Source organism: Dipteris shenzhenensis, chromosome 4 (assembly GCF_047967505.1).
Source record: "Dipteris shenzhenensis isolate YYH24624 ecotype China chromosome 4, Dip_SZ_1.0, whole genome shotgun sequence".
In the NCBI taxonomy this organism is placed as follows: Eukaryota; Viridiplantae; Streptophyta; class Polypodiopsida; order Gleicheniales; family Dipteridaceae; genus Dipteris; species Dipteris shenzhenensis.
In genome coordinates, this window is record NC_141599.1 from 33,909,333 (window position 1) to 33,932,491 (window position 23,159).

Here is a 23,159-nt window from a genome sequence, read left to right on the forward strand (position 1 = left end):
TAGCTCTTATCCAACTCTTCAAAGCATCATCTATACAATAAGTAGGAACATCTTTAGTTATGAATTAGCTGCAAACAGCAGCAGCAAGCGAACATAATTAACACAACAGCAAGCAAACATAATGAGCACGGCAGCCTCCCTCAGCCAATGCACGCGGCAGATAGCTAAAACAGTTTGTCCACTTCAACAAGCACTAACTTTTTTACAGTAAATTTTTAAACCAATACGTAAAAACAAAATTATGTTAACTGATACCTATCATACCTATCCTCAGTCAAATAGTATCAATGCAATTCAACGAGAGTCACTACCAAGCAGAAAACATAGGAACATGCCACCAGTCACTCCTGCTGAAGAGAAGAAATGCATCCAGGACAGTACCAAAGGATAGTAAGTTAATACCCTTTTTGCGGATTCATACATCTACAAAAATTAAGACTTAATTTGAAAACCTATTAATCTCAGGCTCGTTAAATAAAGAAAATAGTGGCACACAACCCAATCAACTTGAAAACAGATATATGCTATTCCAAGCCTTTAAAAAAATTTGACAGCCTTGCTTGCTACAAAATGTGTAACAGGTTTGCAAACTTACCCCCAAAATAATCACATGGGACAGAAGGGAGGATTTTTTGTTAAGTGGGAGTTTGTGGTCAGGGGGGCCAGGGGGGGGGGGGGCTGGACTTTACTTCAAGCAGAGATCATTGCAGACAGAACAAAATGAATTCTCCCTGATCGGGATACCATGGGAAGAGCTGAAACTGGAGGATGACCCCAAACAAAGACCTTTTGATAACAGCTAGCATGCACACAGCACCAGTTCTGCCTAAGTTCACAAGGACACTCACACGACCCCTTGAGACAAACTCAACAGGCCAGTCTGTGAAATGTTAAAGCAAGCAATAAGTGTTTCTCATTTTTCCATACTGAGTTAAATCGGTGCATCCCAACATGAAACAAGTACACGCACAGCTGCAATTGGTCTCCAAGCACTGCCGAACACCAAGATCAAAACCAGCATCAAAATGCACAGCAATAACCGCTCCATTTCTTTCCCAATATCATCCACATCAGCACGAGCAGCAGGTGAAACAACACGACCCCTGCCCACCTTCACCATCAAGTGGCCACCACCACAGCTACCAGCAGTACCACGGCCCCACTCAACACTATCCACAACCCAGTGCATAATGCCAGCAAGTCAGAAAGTACTAGTTGTCTTAAATACTTCATCAATTTTATGTCCCTTGTTCTCAAGGGAGACAAAAAGAACTCGCTCACTCCTTAAACTGCCAATTTAGCATGCATCTACTCAGCAACAAGTGGGAAGTACCCCACTTACAGTAAGGTCCATCTCTCATACCATTGTTGACAATCAAGCTAACTAAAAAAAGCATGCTTCAGGAAGACAGACTAACCATCCAGGACATTCAGCTATCTGCTTATCATTTTGAGAAACTGTTGTCCGCCACCGAGGTGAGTCATCAGGCGGCTGTATGACAACACGTACTCACTATAACATGCAACCAAATACCACTTCTTTAAGGCGTAGCTTAATTCACTACAGCTTTGTACGGCAGTTCTAGGGGTCCTGCAAGAAAAAGAAAAAAGAAGGATTCCAAAGATAACATCAGAATCCAAAAAAGGCAACTCCTAAAATCAAACTGAGTTGCAAAAGAAATGATCACATTAATTACATGTTCCCTTGTGAGACTACCATAAATCCAATTTAAGTTGACAAACAAGATATGAAAACAAAAAGTAGAAGAGAGGAAGGAAATGCATGCAAGTGAGACAGGCTAGCCAGAAAAGAGAGCTGATATAAAGAAAAGCAATCCAAGTAAAATAAACTTAATAAGCAAACTAGCCCTGATGTTCACATCGATACCCGAGTCAACCCACCCAAACATTCTTGAGAAAGACAACAAGAAGAAATCAATTCTGATGCAAAGAGTTATCGCAACAATATTAGACATTGTTATACACTTCACAGACTACAATTAACTACGGCCATTCTTATCTTCGACCTCAAGGAACAGCCATTGGTTAATAACTTAACATACAAAGGAAAACCAACAAGTGAATGAGAAGGTCCTATCAAAATTTAGAATTTGTGGCCAAAATTTAGAATCCCACAAATCTAGAAGAGTGGCCTGATTTTAGACCAAAAACCAGGGAAGCCATATGCATACTGAATCAAAAGATGCAGCTGATCCTAATGCATATTGAATCAAAAGATACAGACGATCCTAGCATATGTACAGTCTAGCTAACCATGCTCACTGTTCGACACCTAATAAAGGGTGTGGTTCTAGGCAAAGCCCCAGTTAATGAAGGCAACAACTAACCTTCCATGGAATGTAAATAGCATCTAGCTAATGTGCAGCCCTCCCCCTGTGGGCCCAATGCTTTGAACGAAGGTAAATTGATGTGTCAAGAAGGGAAGGGTACCAAATCCCTTGATCCCAAAAGACTTTAGAGGACTGTCATAGCTCTTTCAAGGTGGCTCGTCTATGTTCTCCTACAAGCAGAATATCCTCAAAATTCACGAGTAAATCTGATCACCCTCCAAATTCTCAAGGGCCTAGCCAAATACTCAGATGCACAAATTGGGAATCAGTGCGTTAGAGAAACTTATCACTCACTGAACTTGAGAAAGGGCAGCAGAACTAAGATAAGGAAGGGTCTACAACTGTCCCCTACATCTACTGTAGAATGTACTGCTCAATTTCTCTTTAGTAAAGTCCTACATATCACACCCTGTATAACCAAAATGCAGATAGGAATACATACTTGCATTACATAGAATAAATTCTTTTTTAAAATTAAGAGGCTAAACAAACTTCTTTTAAAGGAGATTAGATGAATACCCAAATTCACCGGAATGAAAGCAGTTCAAAAAGAGATTGGGGTATTCCAACTAAAATCAGACCTCAGCATCTGAGTTGTGTGATATGCTGCGAGAGCGAGGTTCAGGAGAACGACTGTGACTGGGACTAAGATCACGCTCATCCGGAGAGAGACTTCTCCCACCACGAGAACTACGTACTGGAGAAAGACTGCGAGTCTTGGGTGGAGGAGTCAGACTGCGAGCTGGAGAAAGATTCCGGTCTCTTGATAAACCACTACCCCTGAAAATTGAATGCCAAATAAGTACTTGCCTTATAAATTCCTCAAGAAAGATTGACAAAGACCTTCATTACGCTAAGAGTGTCCTGTCCCCCACTCAATCGTTCAGAAACTGGTGACAAAACAAAACCTGTAGGACCTATAGTACAAGTAGGACCCATTTCATCCTTGCAATGCGGCACCAAGTCAATGACTATCCGATCCTGTGCCTTCTAATGAATCATCACACCACCATCATATAAAGCCATACCTTTTCGTGTAAGCTTGTCCTTTCCTTTCAATGGATCTGCTTCCAGAACCCTTAGGACGATCCTCATAGCCTCTGCTTCGACTTCTGCTGCGACTGGGACTCCGGCTTAAACTGCGGCTGGGGCTTTGAATGGGACTGCGGCTGCGGCTCCGGCTCCGGCTGAGACTGTACCTGCGACGGTAGTCCCTCTCCCGTTCACGATACCTGTCCCGTTCATACCTGTCCCGACTCCTACTAGGGCTCTGTCTCCTGTAATCTCTGTCCTGATAATAGTAATCATCCCGGTACCTGCAATGAAGAATAATAAATGCTCATACATCCAACATGCCAGAAATAAAACTGCAAAAGATATAGGGAGGAGACCAAAGAGTTAACTTATCACCAGTACACTCCTCTGCTCAACCAATCACTTCTTACGCTACTAATCTTCAAGAGACAAACAGCTCCACACCCAGGAAATGGGAGCTCAAACCAAAACCACTAACAACAAGACAGAATTATAACTTATCAGTGAGACTCAATGAAAGAACTACTTTGCAGTAGCATTGCTTCTAGCCTTTGCATATTAAGAGGACTCGAACCAACCTTGATCGCCTTGGACTTCGACTGGCTGATTCGGAAATCCTGCCACGCTGACTGCAAGACAGTGCATTATAAGTTTCCCAATTCCTGATAGAGATACTAAAGCAAACCAAACAGAAAAGCAGGCACTCTTAAAGACCTTGGCAAATATGAGAACATGTCAGCTGCGACATATAACTAGTTCAACTAGCTTCAGGGCAAACAGTCATCTGGATCAACATGCCATGCCTACAGAAATAAACACCTACAAATTCAGAAGAGAGACAATGTACGAAAGGTCCAGAATTGGAAAACTTTCAATGCAATTCATTCAGCCAGCAGGTATAATTGAGCACCAGTGGCAAAGTGGTCACAAACACAACCTGCGACGATTTCTATTGCAGGAGAGCATAATCTGACCATTTTTCTCGATCATGTAACCAACGATCAATACTTACTGTCAAAAACTACAGAAGATCCATTCCTCAAACACAATGGCTTCATATTCACGTCAGAAGCCAAGATTCCTAGCCACCATAATTTTACAAGTCGATAATTCTTTCAAAAATAAGGGAACATACAGAACATCTTCGTGGCGATACGTAACATAGAGCTTGCTTAGAATTAGCCAAAACACCGTTAAGGTGATATTGGAATCGACATAGATGATCAACGCTAGTATTAATTGCGAGCTACGTAGGCAGCGTCAAAACTATAAAGATGAGAATGCGTTACGCGTTATAGAACATATCACTCACACACCACACAAAGTATGCATGGATTTGGACTCACATCGATTCTGCATTCGGACCGTATTTGGCAAACTGCACCATAATTTCGCGCCCATCGACCGTCCGTCCTGCAGGAAAAATGGTTCAGACTTGGGACTAGTTGAGACCAGTCTTCAATACCGCTTGAGTGTTCAGAACAATTCACACATACTACCACCCTACCATCCAGGCGATCGATTGCTTTTTGAGCTTCATCCGCGTGCTTGTAGCGGACAAAGGCAAAACCACGAGAGTCCCCAGTCCTGAAGAAAGCGAATAGAAAACTTAGCGCTCGCCAGAAGCTTTCCAGAGGAACCACATTTAAAAAACCGAACAACAGCACCCACACTCACCTCCTATCACGCGGTATGAAGATGTCCACGACTTTCCCGTATCTGTCGAACAGAGGGAAAAGATCATCGGCACTGGTTCCTGGAAAGAAAAGACCCTAGGTCAAAATTCACGCAAAACCTGGCTAAATCATTCCCGCGCCATCCACAAGCTTATGAGACTCAAAACTGTGCGGCGTCATCGGCAGCGCGGCGCCATTGAGGGAAGGAGAAGCAGAAGCACGGAGATATCCGCAAAAGGGATAGGTCCAAAATTGAGCTTAAAATCGTTGGAGAGCCATGCTACCGACTATGTGCAGCTCGGCAGCAGGGCCGATGTAGGAGAAGCCAAGAAGCAGAGGTGCGCGAATTGCAGCAAGCAAAGGAAAGGCCAAAAAACGTACAAGCGAGGCAAAGAGGAGGGAGGGGAAGGGGGACTTACGGAAAGTGATATTGAGGACGAGGAGGGAGTAAGTATCCCTGATGTCGGGAGGACCGGAGCGACCGAAGTGCGACATGGAAAGGGGAAGGGGAAACAGGAAGAGCAGCAGATAGATGAGAGAAAAATGGCTATGGCGACATGAAGCTTTCTGGGGGTTTTCAAGAACCCACCCTGCCAAACCCTAACTTCTTGCCCTTTCCCGTCACTTACATTTTAATAGCCCTCCAGCTATTTACTGTCTCTCTATGTTTGTATAAATTAGTGCATCGTCTCTCCTTTAAATAAAATTTGTGCAATCTAGGTTTATTTGTCCAACCATTGTCTATCTTCTAACCTTGTTTTGTCTTTGGTTGTTGAATTCATTGGGTCATGTTCCATTTGGACATGAATGTGGAGAGTTCTTTTGTTTCATTGTTTGATCTGAGGTAGTTTGTGTTGGAGCCTCCGATAATTGTTATTTTTGTGGATGTGTGTATATCGATTGGTAGTGCATGAAGGCAAGAGTTAAGTGCTGTGGCGGCTGATGTTGAAGGGCAATTGTATACATTGATGATAGCAATTTCTTCATTTCTTTTAGTTGAGAAAATTGCTAGTAAGCATTCACAATTTTGTTTTTTGATATATTGTTCTCTTAACAAATGGAGGTCGTTTTTGTAACATGTTGCAATTCCAATGCCATTTGTTCTTTGCAAACATTTGAATTCTGGCAAGTGGAGGATGTTTGAGGAGTAAACAAAGTATTCATGCATTTAGTAGACTTTTTTCATTAATTATATCTTGAAAGTGTGATTTTAGAGCTCTGGTATTGAGTGATTGCAAAGTTTTAACTTTGTTATTATGGTTGGAGAAGTCAATTTGTTTTGTATTCCATGATCTTTGATTTTTCAAGCGCTTAATTTCTTTGAGAAGATTGGGATCAACTTTGATGTGTTGTTTTCTATTGGATTGATGATGAACAAATTTTGGGGGTTGCGTATGCGGGATAGGGCCATGTGTGCAAGGCCATGAGATTTGATGCAGGTGAGTCCATAAATAGGCCCTGAGAACAGTGGATTATTCTTACAACTGCCGGTTGTATTGGAAATTGTGTTCTAGATATTGCATTCAAGTGGTTTTTCCCAATTTGGAATTTGCGACATGTATTGGTGTCCAAGTGGATGGGATTTTGTTGTTGTGGATATGTTTGTTGTTGAGACATGCCATTTTGCCGATGTTGTTGTTGAAGAGGACCCAAAGAACATGTGGTTCTGTATTTTCACTTGAGTCTTTGAATATTCCATCTGCACCATTGACTAAGCCATCTAAAATGTCCAAATTTTCACAGCATATTTCTACTATCATTATGGGCTTCAAGTGAAATAATTTGTGTAGTCTAGCAGTGTTCTTTGGGTCTGCTGGTATTGCTATTTTTTTGCTACATGTTTTGAGTTTTTTATCAGTTGCCCGAATGATGTATGGGTTTGTTGTTAGCAATTCAAATACTTCTTTGTTGTGAATGTCTTTTGCTGCATTTGTGTAGAATAGGTGAGGTATGTCTTGTTTGTGTATAGGCTTGTGAATGAAATTTTTGTTTATGTATGTTATGTCATCGAGAGTGTGTTCTCCCACTCTTATTTTGTTTAGCACTTGTATATATTATTGATTTGTTTGACGCATAGTGTGGTTAGCTCATAGAGGAGTACATTCTCTTCCCAATAGGTAGACATTATTGAATTGTTTGTTAAATTTTCCATAAAAATCCATGAATCTTTTATGGGGCTAGCTTGGCATAGGTCTCCACACAACAGTATGTCTACCCCCCCAAATGGTAGCATGTGGTTATGTTTGATCTCCCTAAGGTGCAAATCTGCAGCGACTAGCATGCTATGGCCGATTAGACAGACTTCATCAAAGATCACTAGTTGGAGATCTTTGTAAAGTTGTGATAGTTCTTGGAGCTTCTCAGCTAAAAGGGTTGTGTAATGGGATGCCATTAGAGGCAAATGGAGTGTTGAGTGAATAGTTATTCCCCCAATATTGAAGGCTATCTTACCAGTATAGGCAAGCAACAAAACTTTCGGCAATTCAATGTTGGTAGTTTGCTTGTGTGAGTAATACCTTAGAAGCGCTTATACAATGAGTAGCAATGCGAAAGTTTTACCTGTACTTGCGTTGCTAGTCAAGAACAGATGAATTTTTTGTGTTGGTTCCAATCTTTTTTTTAACATGATGTCATTCACAATTAGACGTTGTTGTTCGTTCAATTGTCCGAATGTGGTGTAATAGTCATTTTGTGGAGTTAGCCTATATGTTAAGAGGAATGATTTTGGTGTTGGGTTTGCTTTTCTTATTTTTGGCATATCAACAGCAATGTCGTACATATTTAAATTTCTATTGTGGGATTGGTTTGAGGTTGTTGTAGTACTGGAATCATTTGTACAATTCGTACAATCATTACTGGAATCATTCATATAATTGTTAAAATGTGTTTTATTTTTTTCTATGACTTCTTTGTTATCATTGTATTTGTCAAGCCATGTAGTATTTATGTCATCAAGAGATGGTTCAAGAATGTGGTATGGTAGAAAAAAGTGCATAGCTCCTTGTAGTGGTTTTCAAGATCATCATTCGTGTTATAGTTATTAAAGCATATAACTCTTTCCTTCTTGCATTTCTTTAGTTTTGTTGGCTGAGAGGTGTTGAGAGTTCACGCTCAGCATCATGTGATCATGTGTGCATAGCACCATCCTGGGATCATATGTGCATAGCACTAACCCAATAGAGTGCTATAAAGGAAAGGGTTAGATGCCCTAACCCTAACCCTAACCCTAAATGGGTTTGTATATATTCTACATTTTCAACTAAATCTAGTGTACAGTTAGCCATTTGTGGTGTGCTCTCTAGCTGTGCCCTCTCTCCTCATCTCCTCTCCCCTCTTCATATTTTGTCATGGTATCAGAGCTCCCTTACCTTCTGTTGAGGCATTGTGATCCGTACGAGAGAATGTGAGAGATTCAGAGATTGAGAGATTGAGTGTTCTCTTTCGTGAAAGAAAAATTCCATTCATTGAGAGTTCTTTGAGAGAATTTTCGTCGGATTCTGTTCATTCCATCAATGAGAGTTTTCTAATTAAGAGAGAGAGATTTCATATCAATCTTTAGGAGAGATTTCTGTCCAATCATATTCAGTTCCTTTAAGAATTTCCATCATTGAGAGAGAGAAAGAGAGAGAGAGAGAGAGAGAGAGAGAGAGAGAGGCTATTCTCTAGTATTTGTGAGAGGAGAGGTTCTTTGAGTTGATTCTATGCCTACTGGCTCAATGAGCTCCATAGACTTCAGCGCCTCCATGAGCTCTAGCGTAGCTCTAGTGCCATAGGCAGTCGCCTCCATCAAAGTAATGCTACAACATCAAAGTAGCGCGGCGAACTTCAACGACGTGTGCCTCCATCTGTGCAGCAGCGCTTTGCATCCTAGCTCCATCTGTGCAGCAGCGCTTTACAATAAGCTCTGCTACAGCAACATAGGCTCTTCACGGCTCCATCTGTGCATCCTGGCTCCATCTGTGCAGCAGCGCTTTGCAATAAGCTCTGCTACAGCAACATAGGCTCTTCACGGCTCTTCAGCAAAGGCAAACTCTACGACAAAGAAGTAGCCTATCAACTGTCACCTCCAACACCTCCATGCACGCCTCTATCGACTTTGTAAATGACTCCACGGTTGGACGTCCACGACCATCAGCTCCTCTCACAGAGATACCATCAACATCTGGCTCCACAGGCTGCATATGAGCTGCAGCCTCGGGCCTTCGTCTAACAACGCACGACTCAGCCTCTCGATCGCCTTAGCCTCTCAGCGTCGTCAACCAAGCTCCAAGTGGCTTCCAACAATTCGAAGCAAAGGCGAGCCATAGCACATGCCATCAACAAACTCCTCGGTGCTAGCGACTCCAACAGCGCCTATTGCAAGCTTCACTCGGCCGCTCACGGGCACCTCTCTATCCGACCATCGCCTTATCAACTCCTACAAAACTCTGCTCCAGTGCCACCTAGCAATGGTGTAGCCACCCAACTCCATTATCCTGCACACGACCTGTAGTGACAACTTCTAAGGCTCTAAGCTAAGCAATGCCCACGGCTCGCTGCCTCCACACAACAACAGACGGACTCCTTCGACGACGGAATCTTGTAAGATTCCGTTAGCACCTCAAAGATTTTAGTGCCTCGCATCTCAACACGTGGCACCCTCTCAAGCCTCTATCCTCCACGTGGCATCTTATCCTGCCACATCAGCAACCACCTCCAACTACCACATCATGATAAATTTTTCTGCCATGTGGCAGTCGACTGCCACATTAGTAGACCTTATCTGCCACATCACCTAGGGTTACCTAACCCTAGGTAGAAGTAACTGCACCTCCATTAAGTTGACCACGTGTCAGTTAAGAGTTAACCCGGGTTAAGTGGAGGAGACCCTTGGTAGAAGGGTTGGTTAAGTTAACCATGATAAATTTTACCACGGGTCAGTGGACCATGGTCAAGTTACCTTGTCTCGACTAGAGTGCCACATCACCATCCTCGTCAACTGCCACGTCATCAGTCTAGTCATCTGTCTAGTCAGCACTCTGACCCTGCACACATGTATCACTTTGTAGGCACACTGTGCACCTTGCATGTGCACACAGGTGACACCTCATCACTACTCCACAGGCACAGTCCCTGCTAGGCACAGTCACTCCATATGACCCCCTAACTACCACATCATCATTGAGCACATTTGCACTCCTTTTGCCCCTCCACCTAGATCAAGTCATATCTCTTGATCCATGAAGAATTTGAGGGTGCTCCAAAAAGGAAAGTCGCTTAACTTTTTGTGCTCTACACGCTTGTCATCACGCGCACACATTGGCGCATGTATCACTCACTTTTGAGCTTCACCGACAAATCCACTTCCTACATGCACATCGGCCTCTACATTAACGCATCTGACCCAGCACTTAAAAAGAATAAAAGAAAAGAAATTATTTGCTGTTCTTTCATCGATCGACGGTTGGTATAGATCTAGATCAAAGTAGACTAGATCGTCATAGTGGGGATGCTTTGAATCTCCCCAAGTTGCCAATCTAAGCCATGCCCGAAATTCCCGACTAGTACCTACTCGGAGTTAGTCCATACAATCACATATGGTTTCACATCATCACATTACCTGAAACCTTACGTTCATCAGTTCAATGAGCACACTTTGAGGCATTGCCGATTGTTCAATGGGCAGTTAGCGCATGATTTGATTTCACATACACATGCCATCATTGTAAAGCCTATTTAGCCATTTCACGACATTGTGCACATCATTTCAGCCTTGTAAAGCCTCTTGGCTATTCCCGGCATCATTTGCCACAAGCCTTGTAATTCAGATCGAATCTTATATATTACAGTTCTATCTTCACCCACACTTCACATTTCACTTGCTACAGTTCGTTGATTCATACAGTGATCTTCATGACACTTTGAGTACATTTCTTGAACCATGTCTATGACTAGCAATCTCAATCTGGAGGCATCTGCTAAGCTAGACAACTCAATTATAGCATATGGAAATACCGAATGGAGACCATTCTTGTACTTCAGGACAAATGGGAGTATGTCGATGGATCTACACCTAAACCATTGGACGATCCAGCTAGTAGTAGCTCTACTCCACCTATTGTCATAGCCCCAGCAGCGGGATCTATAGCTACACAAATAGTTTTCGCATGTGTAGTAGATCCTACCATTGCCCGAGCTCAGTCAAAGTGGGATAAGAAAGATAAGTACGCATATCATCTGATAAAGCAGAATGTGCAAGATGTCATGCTAGGACAGCTCAACACCATCAAGACATCGAAAGAAGCATGTGATATGTCCGCAGCTCTCTACGAGTCCAAGAACACATCTAGGATTCTCACAGTAAGAAACCAAATCAACCAGAGTTTCCACAACAGCAGCAAAACCGGTCATGCTTATGTACTCTGGATTAAAGACTACAACAATCAACTCGCAGCAATAGGAGAGACCATGAACCTAGTAGAAATGGTTCAAGTCATCCTCAATGGACTAGGAGAGGGATACGAGAATCTAGTCCAGAGTATTGCCATCCAACGACAAATTCCAACAGTGGAAGAACTTCAGTCAGTGTTACTTGGTGAAGAACTCAGGATGCAAGCCATTCAAGCACGCAAAGGTCATTCTAATGATCAGGCATTCATAGCTTCAGATAGAAGCAGAGGCAGAGGTAGATCATTCCAAAAAAGTGGTCATCATCAACAACAAAGTAATCAGCAAAGTCAAAATCATCCTCAGCAACATTAGCATTAGTAAAGACGAAATCATTCCAATCAAGGAAGATTCCAAGGATGAGGGAATGCATCCAGCAATGTGTTAAACATCCAGTGCAACTACAGTCACAAGTTTGGACACTATGAAAGAGATTGCCGCAAGAAGCAGTACGACTAAGGCGGTCAAACTAGCAGTAATCAAGGAAATTTTCATGGGAGAGGAAATCATCGTGGTGGACATTCTAGTCACAATCATTTTGCAAATGAACATGGGAATATGTTCCTTGCAAACGAGGAAATGCAGCAACTGATACAGTGTACCTAGACATTGATTTCAATCCAAAAGAAGATTTCAGCTATCAAGTGGACCAAGCAGAACAAGATCCTTGGTATATCGATAGCGGTGCATCATCTCACATGACAAATCATCAGGAATGGTCCGCAGAGATAAAACCATTAGAAGGTCAAAAGAATGTCATCTACATAGCAGATAATACACCGAATCTAGTTCAAGAGACACGTGTTATCCCTATGAACAATTTCATTGGTACGAAAGGATTGGTGAAAGATGTGCTCCATGTTCTAAAACTCAGCAAGAACCTTTTGTCAGTAGGTCAAATGACGGAACACAATTACCGAGTCATCTTTGAGAAATCCAGAGACAAATCCATAAGATGTCAGCTAGTAGCAAAAGGTGTCAAGAAAGGACGATTGTATAGAATGCTAGCTACAGGACGAGAGTAGCATGCCATGTCAGCTCAACTGCAACAGATGCCACTATCCGCAAAATGGCACAAGAGATATGGTCATGTCAATTTCAAGTACTTATTAGATCTCAGGAATCAAAATATGGCAATTGGGATTCCTAAGCTACAGTTCCTTGGAAAATTTTGTGAAGCATGCTGCTTCGACAAACAAAAGGGAACCAATTTTGGGAGAAGTACCTCTCATGCATGAGTATTCTTGATTTGATACATACAGATGTATGGGGTTATGCCCAGACCTGCAACATCAATAGTTCACTTTACTACTTGACTTTCATCAATGACTACAGCAAATATTGTTGGGTCTACTTTCTGAAAGAGAAATCTGAAGTCTTTTCTAGATTTCAAGAATTCAAAGCCATGGTAGAAAACCAAATAGGCAGAAAGATCAGCCATGAGATCAGACAGAGGAGGTGAATACACGTCTTCATCATTCATGAACTTTTGCAGAAGTCATGGCATTCGAAGACAATTCACATGTGCACATACTCCTTGGTAGAATGCAAGAGCTGAAAGGAAGAATGGGACTTTAGCAGATAGTGCTAATGCTTAGTGAGAAGCATCTTTCGAATCAGTATTGGGCACAAGCAATAGCCACTATGAACTACTTGCTTAATCGGCTTCCTACCAAACCGATACAGGGTATGACTCCTTATGAAGAATTCACTGGACATAAGCCACACATTGGGCATCTCTCCATATTTGGTTGCATAGCATATGCCCACATACATGATGATCATCGTAGGAAATCGGATGCGAAGTCAGGCAAATGTATCATGGTCGGTTACAGTGAAGAAAGCAAAGCATACAAGTTGTATGATCCCATCAACCGCAAGGTCATTATCTCCAGAGATGTAATCTTTGATAAGGAATCAGAATGGAAAACCTCAAACACACGGGAGATAGAAACATCGACTTCACAGTCATCTACAGAACAGGTTGATGAAGAAGAGCAAGAATTGCCAGCAACAACACCCCAAGCAGAGCTAAGTAGCTCAGATGGTCTACTAGGGAAAGCAGACCACCAGCCAGATTTACATATGCTCAGAAAAGCAAAGCAATTCAGGTTGAAACTACCAACTATGCTCTTATGACTAGCACCATGGTTACAGAAGAGCCAGTGTACTTCGAAGCTTAGTAGAGAAGCCAGAATGGCAAACTGCTATGAATGAAGAAATGGATGCTTTATACAAGAATAATACTTGGGAATTATGTGACCTTCCACCAAGAAAGAAGGCAATAGCAAATAAATGGGTATACAAAGTGAAGTACAATCCAGATGGAAGTATTCAAAGATACAAAGCCAGAGTAGCTGCAAAAGATTTTGCATAGCATATGGTCAGGATTATGATGAGACGCATGCTCCAGTAGCAAAGATAGATTCCATACGGTTCTTGATATCACTAGTGACACTCAACAGATGGAATGTGGTTACCTAGATGAGGAAGTCTACATGCAACAATCAGCAGGTTATGTTGAGCCAGGAAAAGAGAATAAGGTTTGCCATCTCAAGAAAAGTCTTAATGCTTAAAGCAAGCACCCAAAAGTAGGTACAGCAGAATCGACAAGTATTTTGCTAATCTGGGATACATGAAATCCAGTGCAGACCATACTCTCTACTACAAAGTCCAAGGGGAAGACATTACTATTGCACTTTTGTACATAGATGATTTGATTGTGACCAGAAGCAAGGATAGCTTCATCAGAAAACTAAAACAAGACTTATCTGCAGAGTTCGACATGAAAGATCTTAGACTTATGCGCTATTGTCTTAGTATTGAGTTTTGGAGAGATTCAAAGAGCACATTCATGAGTCAGCTCAAGTATGTTGATAGTCTCTTGAAGAAGTTTCATATGGCAGATTGCAAGATTGCAGCCACTCCTATGGAACAGACTTTGAAACTTACTAAAGATTCTGAAAAGCCTACAGTCAATGACAGATACTACAGGCAGCTCATCGGAACTCTTATATATCTGTTATGTAGTAAGTTCACTAGCACAGTTTATGGCAAATCCAAAACAGTCTCACTGGAATGCAGCCAAAGAGTCTTGAGATACATAAGAGGTACAAGACAGTTTGGGATAGAATACAGAGGAAGTCATCCAAGGTTGCATGGATAGTGTGACAGTGACTATGCCGGAGATCATGAGACCAAGAGATCGACACAAGAATCTTAAATTGTGTCTCAAATTTCATGTATTGAATACTTAAAATATAAGATAGGTTATTGAATAGTGAATACACTTCAGCATCTTTAACTTTGGATACAAGCATAGAATGATATATATTTGAAGCATAATTTCTAGCATTCTAAAGTCATCAAATCAGTAATAATAATTTTGATAATAACGCAAAGTTTAAAATGAAAATTTATTTGTGCTTGTAACAACTTCAAATCTCAATGAAATAATAACATTTTCAAGCTCATTCGCCAACTAATCAGACTCAATGTTTATAACTTCACTTGCAACTTTTCTTGGTGGGGATTAGTTTCTAAGAGGGGGTTCCACATGAATAGTTTTATGTGAGCGTCGCACATAAGAAGTGATTGTAGATTTAAAACTAACATACTCTAGATTTTCTCGTCAAGCTTCTTCACTGGATTCAAAAAAATGAAAACTAATTAAAATAAGTAATTCAAGAGACAAATGCAAAAAATCAAAGAAGAAAGGTTTACCTTGGGCATAGGCTTCTTGGGCCACCTCTTGAAAGAACCTTTCAACAAACATCATGCTGTTTTTATAATTGGAGAATTCTTCAAAAGGTTTTCCTTAGGGGGCTGACTTGGAGAAGCAAGTACATTAAATTTGCTTTTGGAGAGGGAGGAGATGATGTCTTCTCAACATATGAACATGCTAATATGGCTGCTACAAATTAAGAAACAATCCACTAATAAATTTTGACAATTCCATCTACATGCAGAAAGAGATCTCAAACCTAGGAAACAAAAAATTACTACAGACCCGTGTCTAAAGGCGCGTCTATATAACAGACGGACGCGCCTATAGATGCATAAATAGATGCTCTACTAGAAAATTTAAAAAAGAGACAGAGGCATCCTTAAATGCATTTATAGATGCATTTATAGATGAACTTATAGACGCGTTTGTAGATGCGTAAATAGACGCCCCTCGAACAAACAGACGTGTTTATAGATGCCCTATATAATATTTTTTAAATTTTGTGTGCTTGAACAGAATGCTATGTATGTTGTGTATGCTATGTAGTTACAGGGATCCCATTTCCACATTGTGTAATTCAATTCTTACAGCCAATCGCATTTTAATTAGCACTCTTGCAAGCATGTCTATAGCCGACAATTACAATTCCAAATAAAACATTATAACTCCAAAACGTTTAGTTCACAAGGCATTAATTGATAGAACGTTGCATAAGAAAATTAAAAGCCAAAAAAATAATAAGAGTATATTAATTCATAGCTCAAAAAGTACTTGTATGTACATATAGCACGAAGCTAAGCCACGTCCTGTGGCTTCAAGTACCAAAAATAAGAGGAGTGTATATACAAGAGGCACGAAGCTAAGCCAGTGACTTTAAGTACAAAAAAGAGTAGCTAGCACTACTTCTATGACTAATCTAAGTTCTCCATGTCCTTGCTCCCTTCTGTGCTCCCTTCTACAGCTCCTTCTTCCTCGTCTTCTTCCTCATCGTCTTGTGCAGGGTCCTGTAAACAAGGGACAACTATATCAATATATGAAAAATCAAATCTTTACTTATAATATTGATATTATTTAATTACTTTCAAATACCTCGAGGGGCGCTCCAGTAGCCCAGATATACTGCTCCTCAGTAATCAACCCGTCATTATAGAAGTGCCTCCATGTATCTCCTCTGCGATGGTGGCAGTGGTAGGCTGTCTCGACAGGAGTGGGGTACCTACCCATGATATCAAGCTGCAAGATGACACAATTTGTGGAGGGGTTAGTACAAAGAAACAACCTCCTAATAAACTACATAAACAATATAATTTGAGATCGATACTTACAAGTTGGGCCTCCCATGATTCAACACCCCCTGCTCCAAAATGCACGCTTCCATATTACTCCATTTAGATCCTTCGTGCCTCCACGTGCAACAGACTGGGTTCCTCCTTCGCTGACTTCATTGCTTTCTTCCACTCACGCTTGTGAGCGATGTGGGGCAGGCCCCTTGGTGGTTGACCTACCTCGAGCTTGGCAAAAAAGAAAAAAAGAAGATTACTGATGAGCTGAGAAGAGAAAAAGAAGAAAGAGAGAAAAAGAGAGAAGAAAAGAGAGTAGAAAAGAGAGGAAAAGTGGGGATAAAAGAGAGGAGAAAGGAGAGGAAAAGAGAGGAGAAAAAGAGAGAAAAAGTGGGGATAAAAGAGAGGAGAAAGGAGAGGAAAAGAGAGGAGAAAAAGAGAGAAAAAGTGGGGATAAAAGAGAGGAGAAAGGAGAGGAAAAGAGAGAAAAAGAAAGGAGAAAAAAAGAGAGAAAAAGAGAGGAGATAAGAGAGAAAAATTACCACAAAAAGAGAAGGAAAGAGAGGATAAAAGAGAGAAGGAAAGAGAGGAAAATAGAGAAAAAGAGAGGAGAAAAAAAGAGAGAAAAAGAGAGGAGATAAGAGAGAAAAAGAGAGACGAAAAGAGAAGGAAAGAAAGAAGGAAAAAGAGAGGAAAAAATATAGAGTGCACAACACTAGTACCAAAAACATTCGTTTCTTGGATATGGCAAAGGACGAATCCAAAGAGAGCAACTTTCAAAGAAGATCAACCATAAAGAGACTTACCTTGGATAGAGGTATGGAAGCTTCTTGTCCTTCTTCAAAGCTACTTCTCTTTCTTCTCTTCCTTGTTCATCCTTTGCTTCTCTTTCTTCTCTTCCTTGTTCACCCTCTTCTCTTGTGTGCTTGGAGATGATTGTGTAAACTTGGAGATAAGTGTGGGTGCTTGGAGATAAGTGTGGATGCTCGGAACTGTGTCTGTTAATAGCAAAGCAAGACGCGCGATGCTAAAAGTATGTGAAGAAAAGCAAATGCACAAAAAGTAGGTTTGAAAATCGCGTCTATAAGCGTGTCTATAAGCATCTATATATGCGTTTAAATGCGTATCTAATTGTGCATCTATAACACGATTTAGATGCACCTATAGATGCGCACCACAGAATAGATGCGCTTATAGATGCGGTATTAGACGCGCCACAGAGTTTTAAGATTAAATATTTGATACAAGAGCAAATTTTTTGGGTTGTTTATTTATAGGATGTCTTCATCTTCAACAAGTAGCTCCAGTGAGGATGAATCCCTCCGTATCCACCATCACGAAATGTGGTTGGAGCAAAAAATCAAATGTATGTGTGATCGATGTCGAGGAAACATGTATCATGCATGCAAGATTACACTCAATCACATCTTAAAGTATGGAGAATGGGATGTGACCATAAACATGATAAGTATTAAAGAGTTAAGGTTGATTGAGATAAGTATGGGTGTTCATATGTTTGAGTTATGATCCCATTTTAATTTGATACAAGATGCAGTGCCACACCTACATATGTTGCCCTATGCTCGTCGTGAGGAGGCGAAGTGTTGGCGATATAAGGTGGGATCTTCAAGAGGGACCATTACAGATGCATGGAGTGATGGTGATAGTAGCCCTCCGCCATTACCTCATAAAGCTATGGAGAAAGAGGTGTTTGATGATATGGTGGAGGATTTATATGTCCATCAATCCGAAGAGAGGGATGATAGCATGGAGCAAAACGATCTTTTTACCGCAGCATCGACTCCATTGTTTGAGGGGTGCACATTCTCTATTCTACGTTCCTCCCTTGAGTTACTAAACTTGCAAACCATCTATGGATGGAGCAATCCAAGTTTGAATGCATTACTCAAGTATGCTTTAAAGTCTATTTTGCAAACATGGTGAATTATGATAGTGGGTTAATTACTTGAATGCTTTTCCTCATTTACGGTCTTCACATGCAAGTTATTGTGTAAAATGCTTCTAAGGGAGAATAAATTACCGACCTCAAGAGAGATGGCAAAGCAACATGTGACCTCTCTTGGAGGATTAGATTACAAGCGCATCCATGCATGCGTCAATGATTGCATTTTGTTTTGTGGACTACATAAGGATGCAAGAGAGTGTCCTACTTGTGGAGAGGCAAGATATAGAGCAGATCTCAAAACTTTGGATGTGCCTCGTAAGGTTCTATGACATTTTTCCATAATCCCTCACATCCAACATATGTTCAAGTGCAAATCCATTGTAGAGCTCATGTCATGGCATTCCTCCCAAGTGGAGAACTCCAACAGACACTCTTGCGTGGAAGCTTTTGTTTAGATACTCCATCTTTTATCGTTTACCATATTGGTCCCACCTCAAGATCAATCATTTGCTTGATCCCATGCATATCTTTAAGAATGTGGCATCTAACATTTGGGAATATTTGAATGGGACACGAGATTCCGCAGGCATAAGGGAGGATCTACGTACCATAGGGAGGATGCGTGAAGCTTGGCCACAAGAGAGACCAAATGCGTGTGTTTTTTTACCTCGTGCACCGTGGAGGTTATCAAAGCTAGAGATGGTGGCAGTGAAGCACACTATTACTATAATTCGTACTCCCACTGGATGCATGAGGTGTTTGAAGGGGGCCTTTACAAAGAGTAAGAAAAGAGGTGTAGAGCAATTATATGGCTTGAAATCTCATGATTGGCACAAGATGCTCCAAGTAAGTATTTTATGTGCATTATATCTTTTTTCTTTCAAATTTGTGAGTGAATTAGAAGCAACTAATCAACCATTTCTCGTAGTGCATCGAAGGACATGAAGGATTGCATTTACAAGATGGGTGAGCTTGTGAGGTACTTTACATGATACAAAATGTGATGCATATCAATGCTCCATGCAAGGTGTTCATATTGCTAATATGGTGTACTTTTTCATTTCTAGGTACGTGAGCTCAAAGGAAATAGATCCCACCATGCTTAAGAATGCTCAAGTTATGTCAATAGAGGTAGTTTGTTTAGTGGAGGAGACATTTCCACGTTCTATTCTCACAAGCCAGCTACATCTCATAGTGCATTTGGTTGATGAGATTGCTAGATGCGGTACTATACATGCACGATGGTTGTTCTTCCTCGAGCGCTTCATGAAGACCTTGAAGGGTTTCGTGAGACAAAATGCAAGACCTGAAGGTAGCATGGCCGAGGGTTGGTTGGGGTACAAGAGTCACCTGTATATATTTCTGAGTTTCTTATTGATGTGGATAGCTCTCTCCCACGACTATGGAGAGATAATAAAGACCTAAGGATGACCTCTATTGTGCCTCAAGGGAAAGGACACAACAAAGTAATAGACACGGAGTTGCTTAATAATATCAATCTCTATTGCATGCTTAATAGTGATGTGATGAAAAGATGGGTGACAAGATACGAGGATGCAAAGGCAAGAAGACAAGAAGAAAGAGCCCTCTTTCATAAACACCACGGATCTCGTGTGCCATACCCTCAGTATCTAAGAGTACTTCCAAAGGATATTCATGTGGATTGGCTACTTGATGAAATGGAGAAAGCAGAGAAAGATGAGGGGATGCATATCACAATGGAACAATGGGAGTATGCTAGGGGATGCATGAGAAAGGTCAGTATATAGAATGTTATGCATAAGTTAGGAGCTTTCAATAATTTATATTGCTTATTTAATTGATTTTGTCTTGGTGTAGTGCACTATGTTTAATGCTATATGGTGTGAGGGCAAGCATTTCTAAGCATTTTCGAACACAACAGATTGATGATAAGAGAAACACACAAGATTGCGGCGTCATTGCCAGCTTTGAGGGAGCTAATGAAGCCATGGATGATTATTGTGGCATAATCCAAGATATTATTAAGCTTGACTTTCGATGCTTCTTTGTGTATGTTTTGGATGTAAAGTGGTTTAAGGACGTGGTGGAAAGAGGCCCTAATGCAACAATCAAATGCCATGCAAGTGGCTTTGTAACTATTGACTCCACAAAGTTTTGGCAAAGTAAGAATGACACACTAATACTACCGCAACAATGTGAACAGGTATTGTACACACATATAAAAATACTCACTTTTAAATAATTGATACCTTCGATGCAAGGAAAATAACATGATTGTATTTGTGTTTGAATTAGATTGTCTATCAACCAATGGTGGATAATAATAGATGGTGGCATGTCATACCTATTATGCCACATTCCAAAGTGATGTATAGTACATTTACTAATATGGAGCCTATGGAGGATGATCATGGCCATGGAGGTGATGATGACCGTGATATGAGAGAGGAGGATGATCATGAGATAGGAATATAGATATTGAGGCCATTACCCGTGAGAATGATCCTACCATTAGTGATGCTGATTTCGATGAGCACATGAGTAGCACAAGTAGTAGTGGGTTGAATGTATTTGTAGATCTAAACACTTGTTTGGATTTTGAAGTAGATAGTTTGGCAAGGGTTGATCTCATTGAGGATGAGATTGAACCGTAGCCCATCATTGATATTGGCAAAACTATTTTACATATTGTCTCATTCTCCTCACCTCACTTAATTTTTATATATGTGGGTTTGCAAAAAAGCATTGATGTTTTTGTTAAAATTATGTGCTTTGGTAGTCATGGGCAATGTTTGAAAAGCAGTGATGTACATCAAAATCTCACTTTCTGTATTCTCTAGTTTGTGTCTAAATATGCATCTAATTCTCAGTGTAGATGCACTAATAGACATGCTAATACACGCACAAATAGATACGATGTTAGACGTAGTGTTAAACGGGCCCGTATTCTCTCAATATAGACATGCTAATAGACGCATCAATACACGTGCAAATAGATGCGCTATTAGATGCACCCGTAATTTCTCAATTCAAGCAATACCTATGGATGCGCCTGCTATTTTGTGCATCTATCAAGCGCGTCTATAGTTGCTTTGTGTTGTTGTGATAATTTCCCATCTACTACCAAAGCTTTGATTCCAACCAAGGAGAACTTTGTATGGGGGGGGGAATTCCTTAGTACTTCTAAGCGTAACTCAACTATCGAAATGTGCACCACATCGATTTGTCTTTGAAGGAAAGTTGCTTGCCAAGTATGGCATATATAAGGTTCCAAATGCAAAATATCCTACATATTTGAAAGGAGACTTAACCAACAAGTTTTGCTCTCACAGTATTACATTACTCATTCTTTCCACCTGTATCTACCAATTTATTGAGTTCTTACAAGCTAGAGAATTCTATAGGATAGAAGGAGCAAGTGTAGTACCCAAGGGGACAAATGAAGGTGGAATTTGTAAATTCTCTCTACTAGTTGATGTAACTACATGCATCATTAGAGAAAAACCTTTGCCTCCTTCTGGACTACTCCCTTGGCACTTACATACCTTGTGTTGTTACTCTATCATGAACTACAACAATGGAACCGTATCTCAAGTCACGGGCACAATTGCTATTGTCATCATAAAGGTTGCAAGCGAGGAGGGCATGGTTGATCAAATCATTGTTCCAGATGGTCCACATGATGAGGATAGAGATGCAATAAGTCTACTTAACCTTTTTTTGATTGCTTTACTTTACTTAGGGTGCGAGCTTCCACTCTAACTTCAATTTTCCTTCGTACTTATAGCTTTCTTTCATAAATGAATGAAAACCCACTCTCACTCAATTGATTCAAGAGTTCAATGAAGAGGGTGTGGTTATGTACATGTTGAAAAATGTGTCATTCTGAAAGCAAAAGACACAATTTGTGTCTTCCAATTCACAATCGTGGCTGAGGTTCCAGACAGACAAGTGAAAGACAACTTGCAGGCTACTTTTATGAGCCAAGTCTCATGTTTAGGCTATGGGACCAAAGTAAATATCTTACCTTTCAATTTGTTGTAGCCTTTTTTGGGTATACATATTCTAACAAGTGAACATGTATTATGATGCATGTCTTTGGCATTCTACACTTCACCAACATAAATGCTGATTTGATTGAACATGAATGCGAGTGTTGTGGTTGCTTGCATGTAAGCCAAGATCCTGTGCCCCCTTACTACTTCTCTTGCAAGAGCTCACAAACTATTGTACAAGTTCCTTGCTTGTCAGTTGTGATATTGTGGAACATGGGGGTGACAAGGTGCCCGTGCATATTAGGGGACCTTATGTTGATATTGTACTCTGCTTAGGGTTTCCATTTCTCAACTATATGAAGAAGACCATGCAACAAACTTAAAGCAACCAAACTAGTCGAAGCATCACCGTTAATAGCTCCGGGTTGTTATTGCATTTGAGTCAAATGCTTGATGTACATCTTTGAACTCATAACATGTTCTTCTCTTCTTTCGTGTTTGAAACTGCAATTACTTTTGCGCATTTTTGACATGTGAAAATTACACAATTGCTTCCTTCCATTTTCTTCACTCTTAGTCATATTTGAAAATGAATTTAGAACAGTTTCTTCAAAGCAAGAAATTGGCAAAGAATGGCAACTTTATTCTTAAGAATCCAATGAACAAAGATGCACTAACATGCCTTGAAGAATCATTTCCAAGTTTTGTTTATGAACAACTACTAAGTATTGTTTTGGATCACAATACGTGCCAATCTGAAACAATAAATACTCCATGGCAC

At 40.6% G+C, this 23,159-nt stretch overlaps 1 protein-coding gene across 3 annotated transcripts; it reads right to left on the reverse strand.

Moving 5' to 3' along the window:
- Positions 1-540: 540 nt before the first annotated feature.
- Positions 541-5,680, reverse strand: LOC147902753 (uncharacterized). 3 transcript variants are annotated; one of them, XR_015540898.1, is made up of 9 exons: positions 5,482-5,680; positions 5,064-5,142; positions 4,894-4,973; positions 4,733-4,799; positions 3,965-4,015; positions 3,380-3,667; positions 2,933-3,131; positions 1,419-1,591; positions 544-1,169 (listed from the first exon to the last, which is right to left on the reverse strand). XR_015540898.1 is itself a non-coding variant. In XM_087373760.1 (8 exons), the coding sequence occupies exons 1-7, from the start codon at positions 5,555-5,557 to the stop codon at positions 2,927-2,929; spliced, it is 846 nt and encodes a 281-aa protein (XP_087229886.1). In that variant the 5' UTR covers positions 5,558-5,680; the 3' UTR covers positions 541-1,571; positions 2,906-2,926. The 3 variants fall into 3 exon arrangements, 2 of the variants coding, with proteins under 2 accessions (XP_087229886.1, XP_087229884.1); XM_087373760.1 differs by having other exon boundaries at positions 541-1,571; positions 2,906-3,131; XM_087373758.1 differs by having other exon boundaries at positions 542-1,591.
- Positions 5,681-23,159: the final 17,479 nt, after the last annotated feature.